Genomic DNA, 16922 nt, shown 5'->3' with positions numbered 1-16922 from the left:
ATATATCGTTTCATTTAAAAAAAACCTTGATGACCTTGAAATCTCAAAAAATTTAACCTTGAACAAACTTTTTGCCCTATCATAATATTTGTCCTCCTGAACCAACTAATGTTTTCGTCTGACGCTCGAGTTAGGTGAAACACCCTGTATATATTTTTGACTTCATAATACTCCAGCTAACTAATTAAACCCCGAAATAATGTCCACATAAAAAAAGAACGGGTTGCCAACCGACTGCGCAGCGTAACAGTCGCCTCCACTAACATTCCACGTTCGTTCTCTGTTTCAGATTACTCAGCTACACGCTCCCATTGTTGCTGCCGGTGGTGGCTTCGATCGGCGTCGAGCAATCCGCCTCGAGTTTCGAGACGGTTCACACCAGCAACGCGGCGATCCTGAACCGTCTGGGCCTGGCTCCGCTCCAGATCCCCGATGGTCACCATAAGAAACGATTGGCGGGTCCGGAGCCGCCTGGGTTAAGCTCGCAGACACGAATCCATCAACCGTACAGTCGTCGTCACGGTCACCGGGACAGCCACGTGTACATCGTCAAGCTCCCAGCTAGTCCTCCGTACTACACCATCACGAAACCCCATAAATCTCTGAAAGACGAGAAGATCACGAAGACCGGGCCCAGCTTCCCTGTAGGATTCCAAGGAAACGGGAAACCGGCAAAAATTTATCACTGGAACTTGCCTGTGGTGAAGAAGATGAACGAGAAGAAGAGACTCCAGACGCAGCTGAAGAAGCACCAGGGATCCAAGACTTTCCACGAGGATGGCCTGAAAGGTGTCTCGACGAAAACTGGCCACGAAGTCGCGCCGGAGAACAAGAGATACTTCAGCGCGGACAACAATAGAATCACCGTCCGTCCGAAACAGCCCGCAGCGAAACATGTTCGAAACAACGATAAGCGACTCAGCTATCCCGATCTTGAGGACAAGACCGGCGAGACAGCGAAGAAGAGTATCGCAAGGGAAGGGAACAAGACGTACAGGTTGAGCGATTCCGGCATTCACAGGATCCACCTGACCAACGAGCTTCACGGCTCGAGGAACACCGCCAAGGTGAAGAAGCACCGGAAGAAGGCGGCCATGTCCTACTACGCGCCGATCACCAGCAAATCCGGGTCCACGAGCATCCACAAGAACTTCTCCGGGAACGGGAAACCGAAAGCGTTCTACGTGATGGAGAAGAGCCGCAAGCCCGTCTACTATCATCCCCTTTTACCTTAATCGCAACCCACCGTCGTACTGTGAACACATGTGCGCGATCGAGTCCCACACGTGTGAACAGACCCGTGAACTCTCTGTTAGCCTAAGTAGTATCGACATGGCCGGACTATGGCCGTCAACACGATCGGAATCCTTTCGGAGAAACGGAGAGATAGATAGACGAAGCAAAAGAGAGAAAGAGAGAAAGAGTGCATGAGAGAGGGTGTAAGCGCGCGAGAGAGAGAGAGAGAGAGAGAGAGAGAGAGAGAAAGAGAGAAAGAGAGCGTGACAGGGAGAGAGAAAAACAGAGACTACGATCTCTCGGTTAGTCGTCGTCCTCGCTTCGAGGCTCATCCTGCTGCAAGCCGCTCCACTTCCGTTTTACAGTTGTTAGGAGGTTATAGTCTTAGGTCGCCGGATACTCTCTCTCGACAAGGAGAACTTAAATTACGGATAGATTAAGGGATTTTGCAGAGACTGCGCCGGGTTTCGCGATACGGTGTTCCCTCGGTGTGTGCACGATTTTTAGAACTTGATTTTTTCATTGCAAGTTGGGTCGGATTTGTGCAATGCAATTTGGCTAGGAAGCCCATAGACTGCGGATCTTTGTGCAAAATAAACATCTCCTCCACCGAATTACTGAAACCAAACGACAATTTGTTTTGCCATTTTATTATTTTACTACGTTTATATGTCGGCCTTTATTCAATTAAATTGAATTCATTTAATTCAATTCCTCTCGTCTTTCTGGCGTTTTATGCTTCACTCATTTTTCATGTAAACGCATAAAATCCGCAGTCTACCCGTAACTATAGGAGCACTAACGTCAAAATAGAATGAATGTAGAGTTTGTTAGGCAAGTACAATGATCGTTAAGCCTTAGGATATTTCCATACGGTTTTTTTCATTTTATTTTGGATACAAACAGATTTTACAATGCAAACGATATTTTGAAGAAGGGCATAGCAATTTTTAGTGGCGCCTCAGACCTGCCACTCGAGAGCTTATATTTGATATAAAAATGATTTTAGATGTGGCGATTCATATATGGAATTAGTAATTTTGACTCGAAATATTTCTCCCCACCTAGAATATTTTCATACGATTTTTTAAATTTTATTTTAGATGCTAACAGATATAACAATGCAAACGATATTTTGAATAATGGCATAGCAATTTTTAGTGGCGCCTCAGACCTGCCACTCGAGTGCTTATATTTGATATAAAAATGATTTTACAAATGGCGATTCATATATGGAATTAGTAATTTTCCTTAGAACAGAAAAACTCTGTTATTACTTGATCGCGGATTTTTATGTAAATTAAAGCTTGTCTGAATTATTTACAAGATGAAAGTGCTGCAAACGATATAACAGTATTTTTAAATGTATCAAATATTTCCAGGTTTTTGATATTCAATCTATTTTATCATAAGACCAACAGTAATCGTAAGAGTAGATTCTATCAATTTAATACTAACATGATCTTCTGACTGCACAGGGCCAGTCGCATTATATTTAACACTAAACCTACCACGGTCAAAGTGTCCGGTTTTCTATTTCACAATTATTGAAATTATAAAAACGTTTTCACAGGAAATTACTGACTTATTCATTTAAGTACATATTACAATGAAAATCGTTCAAAGTTTAACTAAACTCGACAATTATTACAATTCACAATTATTGAAATTATAAAAACGTTTTCATAGGAAATTACTGAATTGACTTCTTCATTTAAGTACATATTATAATGAAAATCGTTTAAACTTTAACTTGTAAATTCAATCTTTTCCCTTCTATAAGATGTTTCACTTTTATATGTTTTGTGCTTGGTAGGTTCAGTGTTGAACCTAAAATGTCGTCGTTATTTTTACCGATGAGAGCCACTGTCTGAACAAAAAAAGATGCTAGTATCGTACGAGTAATTTCAACGAGCATAACTGCACAAAAGTCTGCTCACAAAGTCAAGAGTTCAATAAGCTTTTGATGGAGCGTTAACAAACATTGGAAAAATAATTCAAGCTCGGTACACTCAGGAATTGTCTTGATCTAAAGAATTGCTTAAAAAAAAAATTGCACCGATCCGATTCCCGTTTGGATGCTCGATGAATCGACGATCATGTACAGAGGGAATACTGTGCTCGGTGTTAGGTTTCGGGGAAGGAGGCGACGTTCGACCTTCGTTCGACCTTGGACCTGGTTGTCGACTGTCGCCTCCGGTCGCTACGTTTAACTTGTACAATATATTTTTATAAGTTCAACAGATACTTTTCTATCGTGCGATGTACCGTTTCAAGATCGCGCGTTGCCAACGGTCCCTCCGAAACGTGAACCGAGACGGGAACGAGATGAGACGAGATACGAGACAAGATGGGTCGAGATGGGCGCTGGCTATGTCATAGTTATGCGCGCGGAAGAGTAATGATCCCGGCCTCTCCATCGGAGCGATCGTTCACGAGCGAATTCTTAAGAAAGACTGGACAATATAACTTCTCGACAGGATGTACATGCCTTTTCTACACGTATAGCCGCCGCGCAAGGATTTCTACTGGTTCTTTTCTCTTTTTTCTACCCGCTAAATTTTGCATACCGCGAGAGCAGCATTTTTTATATTCTTATATATTATATATATATATGTATACACACGTTATAGGAGGAAAGCTCAATTGTATCGAACCATGGCATTCAGTGTAGCGAATAAAAGTATTTATAGTACTTTCTACAACGAGCATCCGTCTGCGTGTTCCTCGCGTTTGCCGGCCCGCAGTTCGGCAAAGTGCGATCCAATTAATCCCGCGATCCAATTAACCGATTGCCGTGTAGCTGGAGCAATTACACGTCGGAATTACCGAGCGATCGGCAATTATGTTTTTCTCGGTGACCGATCCTGTGAAACGATCAGATTAACGTCATTCATCTCGAGCCGATACGATCGCATTATTGAATGATCGGGCGATATTTTGTGTCAGCGGTATTTTTCGAATTCTGTGGATATCGGTTTTGTATTTTTGATCGTAGAATTAAGAATGCGCAGAGTTCCAGAAGACCTGCCTCGCTGAAAATGAATTGAGAACCGCTTGTAACCCGTTAGGACGGTTTTTCGATGATATCAAGCGGCGTGCCCTGGGCCCCGGGGCCCGGGGCCCACATTTTTCGGTAATTGACCGTACGTAACTTGAAAATGACACGGAAGAACGTCTTCCTTGCTGGGATACACGTCTCCATTAACCCGACGCGCTCAGGGCATTTATTATTCCCGAAAGGACTGTTTAATCTTCTAGCTGCAAACAGAAATCGGTGTACAACGATCATAGGAACTCACCTTGATTTGTTCCGTTGATTAACAAATTTCTAGGTGTGGAGAGATCCTATCTGAAAATCTACAGCGAGTGCAGGAAGTATTTGAACACGATTTTAAACAAAAAAATAAATACACAAATACCCCGAGATGAAAATCTTAAAAATCGGGGCACTGCAAAATTGACAATACCAATATAAATTCCATTTTTTAAAGATGTATTAATATTCTGTAGACAGTTACGCATTTGTAGCATTTATAAATTTGCACAGTACGAGAGACAGTTAAAGCTTGCACAAAAATGTTTCTCAGTCAATGAAAGAAATTTTTCTATCGTTGTGGTGATCATACAAGAAATCAAGAATTTATATAAAAATTTATATGAGAAATTCGAACGTAGTAGAAATTGCCTTTGCTATTTAATAAATTCGATCAGCTGTAATTAAATTCTTTTAATCATTGAAGTCTTTCAAATCGCTATCCATTTTTGCTGTCTATGCAAAGAATTCGCAGTATTGTTATGTTATGTTTCGCATAAGGATCCGGAGTCTAGTGATCACCACCTAAAATGTGATTTCGAGGAATCGAATAAGCAAATGCTTCCCGCACCGGGGGCGAGCTATAGCAGAGCACGCGGATTGATCAGCGTATAACGGTTTCCAAACAGATTCTAAAGTAGATTTTCCCGGTGGAAAATTCGTCTGCGGTCTCTCCCCCTTGTCCAATTTAATCCGAACGGATCAAATTCTTATTCAACAACGACGGGGAAGCAATCCTGGAGACGGTTTTCTCTCTCCCCTCTCTCCAGACGCTGCTGCTGCCAGTATTATCGTTGAGATCTCGCCAGTTGGACTCCCTTTCGTGTAAGTAGCATGGATCGCGAAGTATTCCCGTAACCAGACAGGATATAATCCTGGGCGGACTGCTCGCGTCCCGAGTCAATATTTGTGTTACGTGAGTGGGGGGAGAAACATATGAAACACGTTTTCCCGTCGACGAACCACGGGGAATCGAGAAAACCGTCGGGAGCTTCTCGGGGAAAAAGAAGGTAAGGCTTTCACGGAATAAAGCTCTCTCCTCGAAGCTTGTATTTTTCTTCACATATGTACAACGTAGGAAAAACTCGGGGTTCTTGCACGACGTTACTCCGGTAACAGGGAACGGTATAAATATGACTCGGATCTGCAAATAAATACGCCGTTAACTCTGCCGTCCTCCGGAAAACGCAATCATGACGTTTAGACGTCATATATCCTGCGACTAGTAAAATAACCAAGACTCCGTAGATTCGCGATAAGGTAGAGCGACCACCTTACCGACAAAAATAGATGAAAAATGGTTTTATGTGTCACAACTTTTCGTCCTTATATGAGAATATTTTTCGCTGGGAAAGGGCTCGTTCGAAAGGGGAACATTCAATCTCGAGTCCAGTAGCTTCCCTAACAATTTTAAAAAAGCCGGCCAATCCCGTAGATTCGCGATAAGGTAGAGCGACCACGTTACCGACAAAAATAGGCGAAAAATGGTTTCACGCGCCTCAACTTTTCGTCCTTATATCAGAATATTTTTCGCTGGGAAAGGGCTCGTTCCAAAGAGGAAGGTTCAATCCAGCGCACCCTGATCATGAACTGACGAGATTATGCAGATATTTGGTAATATTAAGGCGACCCAAAAGTAACCAATTATTTTGAAATCTAAAACAAACTTTGTAGTAAATTCAAGTTATTATATCATCTCCATCATTATCAAGGACAGTTTGCCATCTTTCCTGCAAATTTTTAATCCCCCACTTATAGAAATCCCACTTATAGAAGTATAGTTGACCATGTGGACCCAAGGACCCAAAACATTTCTTCCATCCTAAAAAATTACCCTTCTACATATTTTTTTTCGTCTTATACATACGAAAATGGCGCGATTTACTCCTGCAACACTGAAATGTTTAGTAATTTATTAAATACACTCAAATTTAATAAAAATATTTTGAATAATGATACAGCAATTTTTAGTGGCGCCTTACAGTCGCCATTCGAGTGCTAAGAGTTAACTGTGTTTGACGAGTATACTCGTCATGAAGAAATGACAACAAGAAACAAAACAGCTATAATTCAAACAGCGGTTAATTTTTGCGACGCAACTTAGGTACACATTTTTCAAAGAGGTCGCAACAGCTAACTGGTTAATTTTGGATCAGCTCCCAGTAGAGATTTTAGGGTGTCATTATCAAATTCAACTTATCGTCCGAGGCCTGTCAGAGAGATCATAATCGCCAGCAGCAAACCTTCCGAACCAACGTTGACACTTGTTGACCTTCGATACATCTCCATAAACATCGCAAATTTTCTTTGTTGTCACCGTTGCGTTAAAAGTATGCAATGACGAATACGATCCTCGGAAGGTACGAACGCCGCCATTTTATTACAGGGTTGTAAAAAAAGTTATTAGAATATTTTGAATACAGGCTGCTTTACCGAAAACTGTAAAAGAATATGTGTTTCAACGATCGGTACAGAACTAAAGGCAAAACAAATTCTTTGCAAATAATTGATTACTTATAGGTACCCCTAATAGTATGGAACTATATTTCAAACAATTTCTTTATTGCCTGTGTCGCACGACAAAAGTTACCTGTTCGTATGCTGGCATAATCGACTTCAGTCTTTGAAACTCATCCTTAGCCCTCCAAACGTTTTGTGATTCCCAATTGTTACAGGCCTTTGAGAAGCAAAAATGAGAAAATTATGATTCACACGTGGAGGGGTAAATCTACGCATAATTTTTCATAACCGGAGAAAAAGCGTGCGGTCCTGCTGGCTCTGTAAAAGTCACGTGACTACCCTTGGCTCCTAATCATCCTACAGTTCCACCATTGTACTGCGTGCCGTATACTCGGATTTTATATTAGACAGTATATTATCACTAGACTGGGGACCTTCACGCAAAATAAAATTGTTCTCAGTCGACTGCAGAAAGCAGAAATCAAATAAATATATATTTTCTCTCTTCACAATTCCAAGTCAAAAATTGACAATAATAAAATTGCAGGAACAATTGCGGAGAACAGCAGATTCGGTCGCTGATGCTAGAGTCTTGTTCTCGGTAAAACAGAACAGTGGAAAACAACGTGTTAGGCTAGACGGTTGAGCAAACAGCCATCGTATCGTGTCGATACGTGCTCGTGTTTTATCGTCGAGACGGTGGCCGCGCGAAAACCACGGGGCCCCGTTAATTAATTGACGTATAAGTAGGCGTGTAAGTATCTATACTTTATAAATAACAGCTACACATTTAGAGAAATAATTACAGGTCTCGCCGACCTCGCTCGGGAACGGGGCTTAATGACACGCTCTAATTAAGGACGGCCAATTAATATCGTACCGCAGAAACGACACACACGAGCCGGGGAACAGTGTCCGACCGACTTCGGGGACGATAAATTTCATGCTCGATCCGCTTTGGTGCGCATTGTAGAGCATTCCGACGTGAGTTCTGCTCGTTCGCGAGCTCCGTTTTGCTATCATAAATCCATTCATAAAAAACGGATAATCGTTTTCCCATTTGTAAACGGACCGGGAACGCTCGGACGTGTGAATTCGCTTTCGTGGCAGGCGAGCGTAATTAAAACGCTGTTACGCCTCTCGTGAAACGAGAAATACTTCTACGCCGAACCGTGCGAATTCTGAAAATCGTTTCTCGGTGAAAAATCTGTACAATATGAAGAGACAGTTGCAGCAGATGGTACAGTGTCTCGGACGCTCGGTGCTGGTGTCTCGTGGTAATGGACGGGTTAATAGACGTTTAATTACACCTGCGCGAAACGATTAGGCGGATAAATACGCGAGCTAATACGCTAACCGTTTACAAACGACTCTTCAACTATCCGTGAATGATAAATGGCATTTCCAATCGCACTCGTAAACGGATTACATACACGTAGCGCCGCTAGTGACGCGCGGTACACGCGTGCCGAGAGCAGGCGTCTTTTCACGAAGCATAGTAATTCTGTATGGCAGACCGGTTCGCATCCTGGGAGAAAAAAAAATGGTCCGAAACGCGAGCGGCCCGTTTAAGGGAGGATTAATTATGCTAACGATAGTTCCCGTCGAATTTTTCTCTGTCGGCTCACCGACGGTCCTCCCCCGGTCATCTGTAATAATCTATCTTACACGATAATCGTCCCACGGTACAGCGAGTCAAAAAAGCATTGGCACCGTCATTTTTCTCGTAACTGCTTTATGTACAAGAACTGCATATCAATGTGCTCCTTTATATTTTGCTCTGCAAGGGAAAATATTCTGGTTTGGAGACGAAAACACGCCTGCTTGGAACAGGCCACGCCCTCTTGATACCCACAACATATGATAAGCAGAGTAATGTTGTTGTCTAACTTGTAAACTCGAGAGGAAAATTTATTTTGTGTTTTAAAGCCCTCTGGAGCCTTGTTCCGGGTCTGTCGGAAGCAAGAGCAACGAAACCACGCCTACTCGGAGCAGGCCACGCTTACTTGATGCTCACAACATATGATAAGTAGCGTGATATTGTTGTCTAACTTGTAAACTCGAGAGGAAATTTTATTTTGTGTTTTAAAGCCCCCTGGAGCTCTGTCGGAAGCAAGAGCAACGAAACCACGCCTACTCGTAGTAGGCCACACTTACTCCAATACCTATAAAGCGTGATGAGTAGTCTTCCATCGTTGTCTAGCTTATAGACTCAAAAGAGGAAACTACTGTGGTTTTCGAAGGCAAATTTTTAGAGGCAACAGAGTTCAGGGCAGTTGTAGACACTGAGTGTCTTCTCGAACATAATTCTGGCTCCGTTGAAAGTAAGAGCAACAAGGCCACGCCCACTTGGGATCTGCCACGCCCACTTAGAGTCCGCCACGCCCACTGAAACGCCTATTTTCGTCTCTAAACCAGCATACAATTTCCGCGTACAACAAAATCCTAAAAAGTCTTTCGCACACGTACATACAATTTTGTGCACGCAAAGTCTCGCCAGTTTTTTGACCCCCTGGTCCCATAATTATCCGAGGCCACGATGATCGCACTGCACAACCCACCAGCCCTAATCGTCCACGTTCCACGAGGTCGTTCGTGTTCAGCGTCGAGTTTTTCGACGTCGATTCGCACATTCAGGCACTTTCGCGTCCCGACGACCCTGCGCGCGCGCGCGCGATTCGAGGCAAGTATTCGGTCTCCGGCCATCGAGTCGAGTCCCTCCAAGCAGCCAGTGATTTCGAATCGACAATTCCTAGGATCTGCGTCCTGTCCGTGGCACGTTTCGGTAGCCACGATCGCCTCTCGATCGCCTCAATAGTACGAATTATCCTGTTGGTAGTCTGGGTACTGGAGCTGCTGGCGGGCGGAGGTGGTGCCGTCGGGTTTCAGCAGGAAGAAGCTGGTCGGCTTGCCGTTGAACGTGTACGGGCCTTTGTCCAGGTTGTTGACCAGGTCGTCGGGTCTCTTGGCCGGCTTCAGGTTCGTCTGCCACTGATAGATGGACGTCGGTTTCCCGTTGCTCACGAACTCCGTCGACAGGCTGTCCAGATTGGTGATGGGACTGTCGGCCGGTTTCTTCTGCTTCTTCTGCCATTGGTAGACGGACGTGGGCTTGCCGTTGCTCACGAAATCGATGGGCAGCTTGATGAACGGGTTGCCCGGCTTCTGGTAGACCGGCTTGGGCCTGGTCGGCTTGTGATGACCGATCTGTGGTCGCAGATTCGAGGTAGAGTACTTCGGAGGCTGTGAGATGTAGCCTAATCCCGGGACGAACATGTACGGCGTGGGAGGCAGGCGAATGTAAAATATATTGCTCTCCTGTCGCCTCTTGGACTCCGCGTCCGCGGTGTCCTCGGCGTTGTAGTTGTTCCTAGCGTAATCGTCGTAAGGCACGCCGGGGAATGGTAGTTGAGGGACCACAGGGTAGTTGACGAAGATTGCCTTGTGCCTTCGATTCTTCGATACTTTGTCCTTATTGTCGCCAGGACGCCTCTCAACCTGGCTCGAGTCAGGCTTGCCCTCCGCTTTATTCTCGATAGGAGACTGTAACGAGCTCCTCGAGTCTTTCGTTCCACTGTCGGGCTTCTCTGATTGCTTTTTTGCCGGGCGATTCGTCGCGTCTCTGATGGTGACAATCTCGGCCTCCACGGGGACCTCGTCCTCGCTCCTCGACAAGGAGTTTCGTCCTCCCACTGGGGCCACAGGTGCTGCTAGGCTGGACGCTGCGAGAGACACCAGTAGAACCAGCGAGAGCCTCATGGTGACTGAAAAAAAAACAAAACGGAACAGTCATCTCTCGGGGATTTTCTTTGGGCACTTAGGCTGTTTCTCGTTGCTTTGACCCCTCGGCAGGAGCACTCATTCTCAGACGATAACTATCAAAACTGGGGATACTGATCTACTTGGTTTATCGGCAAAGTCGCTGGACCCCATCCGAGAAATTGGGAGTGATTGAACTCTTATAACTGTGGCGGAAGCAATCGGATAGTGGTCTAATTAGGCCCATTTCAAACAGCGGAGCTTCTACTTTATTCGCCCGGAATCTTGTTAATATAGAAAATTTTTTAGGCAGGTGACAATAGTAAATCCACCTCATCTCCCAGGATATGCTAGTAGGGAACAATTGATGAAAAATTGTCTACATTCAAACTGCTATAACTTTGTGAAAAAAAATCGTAGAATGATCTACCTAAGCTTATTTGAAAGGGTGAACACTCTACTTTCACACCCATAAATTAATTTTCTCTGAGATTCCTCCCCGCTAAGAAGCTAAGAAACAGAAGTACAACTGTCTGGGTTAGGTTTCGTTTGCTTTGAAAGTTTTACAAATTGAGACGTGTGTACGGAGCTGAATAAATTTTTTCCGCGACTGAAATTGCATTGGACTTCGAGATTGAAGTCTGCCGTGTACGACGAGTACACGAAGATCCCCGTACGATTTTTTGTGGCGATTTGATTGCAGTCCGAATGGAAATGTGACGAATAAAATTACAGAGCTCGAAGTTCCACTGATGCTAATACAAATTCATCCCGTATTAAAACGATTTCCGATGCGGTCTCGTCGGGAACCGATGATATACGCGCAGGATGCGTGCAGTATTCTCGAAGGAACCTTGTAATTTACTTCCACGGCCGGTTAATCGGTGAAGATGTACGAATTATCGGTATCGCTGGATTACGCGACTGTCCGCCGAGCAACGATACGTGCGCACTCATGTAAGCCGGCTTAGAGAGGAGTATTTACGACGCTTATGAACCCCTTGCAGCCGCACCATTCAGATTAAGTTATTAACAGCTTTAAGAGCGAGACAAATGATGCGCGGATGGTGGAATATTATTGGTAGCTGGATACTTTCGCACTTTTCGCCTTCTCGCAATCTTTCCAGTGGCGTATAATCGTTCTGTCGGGACGTTATTTACGAATTAAGACTGGCCTGCTTTTTTATAATTATTAGCGAAGCCACTGGACGCTAGATTGAACCTTCCTCTTTCGAACGAGCCCTTTCCCAGCGAAAAATATTCTCATATAAGGACGAAAAGTTGTGACACATAAAACCATTTTTCGCCTATTTTTGTCGGTAAGGTGGTCGCTCTACCTTATCCCGAATCTACTGAGTCTTGGGTTTTAATATCTTTCACTGTTCGGAAAATATATGACGTCTAAACGTGACGATTGCGTTTTCCGGAGAATGGCAGAGTTAATGAGCCCTTTCCCAGCGAAAAATTTCATACAAGGATGAAAAGTTGAGGCACGTAAAACCACAGACGAGGTATAGGATAGACCTATCATCCAATGTATTTTTGTGGCCCACGTTTTTGGGGTCACGTAACCCCATTATCATTTTCGTGTCACATCTTGTATTACCAATTGCAACTAAAATTTGCTGGCAGCATCCTCAGTGATAGGAATTAAAAACGAAAATAGCTATATATAGTCTCGCTGTAGTCTCGCGAATACGAGAAAATAAACGAATAATTCTAAACACCTCTGATTTTTTGAACAGTCGATATTTCAGAATATGAGACATGAAGTCCCATAAGACGATAGGTCTATCCTTATACCTCGTCTGTGGTAAAACCATTTTTCGCCTATTTTTGTCGGTAACTTGGTCGCTCTACCTTACCCTGAATCTACTGAGTCTTGGCTTTTAATATCTTTCACTGTTCGGAAAATATATGACGTCTAAACGTGAGAATTGTATTTTCCGGAGGGCGGCAGAGTTAATGACCCTTTTCCCGGCGAAAAATATGCTCACACAAGGACGAAAAGTTGAGGAACGTAAAACCATTTTTCGCCTATTTTTGTCGGTAACTTGGTCGCTCTACCTTATCGCGAATCTACGGAACGAATCTACCATGGTGAAACAATTGGCTATCTATTTTATAATTGTTGAAATAATAAAAACGGAGGTAACGTTTTCTACAGGAAAGGAAGTATATCGTTCACAATCTAAATAAATTCCATGTTCTCATTTCATAAGACAACACGAACCAGCCACTTTAAAACTATTTTTCGCCTATTTTAGTCGGTAACTTGGTCACTCTACCTTATCGCGATTCTACGGAGCCTTGGCTCTTAGGCCTGTTTTATTACTGACAGGTGCTTTGTTGCTGCGCCAAGTCAATTGTAAAATGCTTATCCCTCTTTCCACCGTTACAGGTATGAAACTTTGCACATTGTAACTGCGCCGAGCTGCGCCACTGCGCAACCCGCAGTTTCTGTTGTTTCCGCATTGCGTTCATTTGTTGGTTCATGATTAAAGTTTTCGTTCGAAGGATCTCTCAAAAAATCCTCAGCCATGGGCTGTAGACTTTCAAAAACTATTCCATACAACTAGCCAATAATTTGAGGCGTAGAAAATTAGAATTTAGATCGAACATTTGGAACTTTGGGTGAAGATAGAAATGAATGGTACACATATCTGTATACACAAGCCGGATTTAATACTACAGCGCAGGGGGGAGAAGGTGTTTAAACATCGTCTGTCAATTCCAGGAAACGAATTATCCAGACAACGAGCAGCCAGCGCATCGTAAAGTGTTAATCAAATAAACTGGCTCGGTGAGCAGGTGGGTCGTGGACAGAAGCGTATCACCGCGCAACGATCCAAAACAAATTGTCGTCGATCGAGGCCGGACGTCCTTAAGGATAACTCGTTTTCTCGGTACCGCTGTCTCTCCTCTTTCCCCTTTCATCCCCTCCCGGCCCCACCGTCTTCTATTCTCCGGCGGGACGACATCGAATAAATCACGTTGCCGGTGGCAGCATAAGCGAAAAACGAGGAAAGAGAGAATTGTCGCGCGTGGTGCCGCTCGAAAGGGAGTTAGCTCGGCGGCGGAGGAGGAGGGGGGTGGTTGAAAGTAGGCGGCAAAGGGATAGGGCAGAGAGATGGTTGATAGAACGCAGGGGGGAGGAGGAGGGGAGACAAACTCGGCGGATCCGGGCGACATTTAGACGACGACGGGCGAGAAGAGAGGCGCGTGCATTCCGCGCGTCGAGTTTTCTTCTGGAGCTAGCGGCACGAACACCCCCGGGGAAACAAGAGCACCAGGAATGGTAATTGAAAGCGGGTTATAAAATCGTCGAGTCACGCATTCCTTGCCCGCGAACTTCTCGCCGGGGGAAGACCTTGCAGAAGGTCGAACGCGGGAGGGTAAAGAAACCTCGGGAAACGGAGAGCGAGAGACAAAGAGAGAGACGGGGAGAGAGAGAGAGAGAGAGAGAGAGAGAGAGTAAATCTGAGAAGAAGAGAGCGAGATTTCGTAACAGCTGCCTCGGTTTTATCAAGGTGTCGTTAATGGTACCGGTCGATCGTTAATTGGACCGCCTCCTACGAGGGTGGCCTCGAGCCTCTCCTCTTCTCTCGCTGCTCCACGCACACACTATGCAATTTGCATGATCGAGTCCGGGTGTGTGTAGCTGGCGCCTCGGATCTCCGTAAAAAGTTCGGCCGGCTCCCACCGATCGGTAACCAACCCCCATAATCAACCGGTAATATCTGACAGGCCCCTGTCCATAGATCGCAACGATGACAGCGGACACTTGCTTTTCTATACCTCTCGGAGTAATTAAAAGCGTGGCTCGATTAACAGCCCCCCTCGTTATATGAAAACACGATTCTCGTTTGAACGGACCTTCCCTCTGCTGTTCGGGGCCTCGCGGGTGTAATTGGAGATAATAACAAGGGGGGAGGAGATAATCGTGGGCCATCATCATTACGATTAAATACTGAAGGATTGTTACGCGATAACCCGTTATTAACGTCGCGAAGCTCGTTTTGCCCGTTCGCTCTCAGCCTCGCCGCTGTCAGTAAGGTAAACCGACTGCCTTTTCGCCCGACGGTGAGCAGTATCGTTGCAGGGACCTGCGTTATCGGCCACTGGTCTTATTGCTGTCTCGCGCCTCTCCGATCGGAGTGACAGGCCGCCTTTCCAGCACGCGACGAGCTGATACACTGTGCACACAATTTGCGATAAACCTTCGCCGCGATGGTAATTGCCGAGTTTACTTTCGACGGGTTTTTGCTCGTACACTTGCTCGAAACTCGGTGGAGGTCTTCGTAACTCGTGCACCTCTAACAATACGTGTTACGTCGTCACGCGAATTAATTCTGTTGCACTCGATATTTCTTTTTCAACCCCTTGCACTGCAATTTATTTCATGATTACAGTGACTGGAGCTTCTCCGATGCCTATAATCTACTGGGAAAAATAGAAAATTTATATTTGTTGTATAACCAAGTGTTCTGTAATGGCTGAATATTGACCACGATAAAGTAGAATTTCATTTCAATTCGAAGGGAATTAATAATACACATGTTTAGAAAATTCTGTTCCAAGTCTTTGTCACGAGTCTTACTATAGTATAAGGGGTTAATTGAATGATCTTACTCAATTGGAAATAATTATTGATGTTCTTAGAGTCTTTGAATTTCTTCATTGTTTTAAATTGCACTAAATCATTTTTGACAATGTTCAATTTCTGCCGTCCTACAATCAAGAAACTTGTAATTCGTTGACAGAATATATTGTTTACAATAGTGTCTGCTTGTCTGAATAAGACTGGTTTAGAGGGAAGTTGTATTTGTTTACCGTTACTGTTAAAAGACCGATATTTCATATGCAGCAACCTAATAATTCGTACGATAAATCGTGTTATACGTGGGCGGTTTTAAACAATGTTTTTATACATTCTTCTAATATTTTTCGTTTTTCTTTATTAGCTCACTGTTCTTTACAATGCGAACGGGTTAACGATTAACCAGATTTCCCAACGGGTAAAGAGAGGTTTTATTCGATCCCAGTAATTCTCAATTACCTCGGAGCGCGATCATGTCGAGGAAATGATACCGCGGCTAATGGCAGCGTGGCTTTGTTTGCAACGTGTGTTCATACGTGCTCGAGCGATGAATGAATCAGAGTATGAAAAGCCTCGAGAAACGTCTCGATGCAGGCGTTCCGTGAATATTTGCGTTGTACGGTACAGAACGAGAGAGCGCGGCACCGTAAAATTGGCTAATTAGAGATACACGAGCGATTATAGCCGCGGAATGATCAGCCGCTACACCTCGATCGCGATCGAGCCGGCGCGATGGCCGACGAATCGGAAATGAGGTATAGCAATCGGATCGACGGGATCGTTGCGCTGCCAGCAGGGGAAAACACGCCTTTTCCCTTTTCGAACGAGGAAAAACGTAATAAAAGTCGTGTCGCCTATTAAAAATGACCAGGCTCAATTATTTACCGTTACGAGGCGTCGATGTCTAATTAACGGGCTCGGGAGCCGCGCGAAAATCCGTATTAGGCGTAAAATCAAACCGAAATGGAGTATAATCGTCTCTCGGGCCCCGGAGAACGAGAAGGAGTCGCTCTCGGAATAGAATTTTATGGATTCCTCCGAAAGACCGTTAAAGCAGGAATATTCGTTGCCTTTCATGTTCGCTGCCAATGCGAAACTTCGCCGTTCTGCGGCGGTTTCCGCGTTCGTTTCATTTGGTAATGAGCAACGCTGCATGCATGTGCCATACCGATTTCACCGGACGTGCATAAATGTTTACTGTCGAAATCGATCGATAAGGTAGAGTGACCAGGTTACCGACAAAAATAGGCGAAAAATAGTTTTACGCGCCACAACTTTTCGTCCGTATACGAGAATAGTTTTCCCTGGGAAAGGCCTCGTTCGAAAGAGGAAGGTTCAATCTACAGTCCTGTAGCTTCCTTAACAATTTTAAAAAAGCCGGCCAGTTTTAACAGCCAAGACCCCGTAGATTCGTGATAAGGTAGAGTGACCAGGTTACCGACAAAAATAGGCGAAAAATGGTTTCACACGCCTCAACTTTTCGTCCTTATATGAGAATATTTTTCGCTGGGAAAGGGCACGTTCGAAAGAGGAAGGTTCAATCTGGCGCGC

The 16922-nt window shown here is 44.5% G+C and overlaps 2 protein-coding genes across 2 annotated transcripts in view; one reads left to right on the top strand and one right to left on the bottom strand.

Annotated features, from left to right (window-relative positions):
- The window catches only part of LOC143360511 (uncharacterized), a 65287-nt gene extending 61348 nt beyond the window's left edge, over positions 1–3939 (top strand). The window contains exon 2 of the mRNA XM_076799446.1: positions 290–3939. Coding sequence (XP_076655561.1) covers positions 290–1235 — 946 coding nt within the window. The 3' untranslated portion in view covers positions 1236–3939. The remainder of the gene's footprint in view (positions 1–289) is intronic.
- Positions 3940–9738: 5799 nt separating this feature from the next.
- The window catches only part of LOC143361914 (uncharacterized), a 37637-nt gene continuing 30453 nt past the window's right edge, over positions 9739–16922 (bottom strand). Inside the window, exon 2 of the mRNA XM_076801666.1 lies at positions 9739–10776. Coding sequence (XP_076657781.1) covers positions 9824–10771 — 948 coding nt within the window. The 5' untranslated portion in view covers positions 10772–10776 and the 3' untranslated portion in view covers positions 9739–9823. The remainder of the gene's footprint in view (positions 10777–16922) is intronic.

This window comes from Halictus rubicundus, chromosome 1, assembly GCF_050948215.1.
Source record: "Halictus rubicundus isolate RS-2024b chromosome 1, iyHalRubi1_principal, whole genome shotgun sequence".
Lineage (NCBI taxonomy): Eukaryota > Metazoa > Arthropoda > Insecta > Hymenoptera > Halictidae > Halictus > Halictus rubicundus.
The sequence above is the reverse complement of the archived record's forward strand: the minus strand, read 5'-3'. Positions and strand labels throughout refer to the sequence as shown.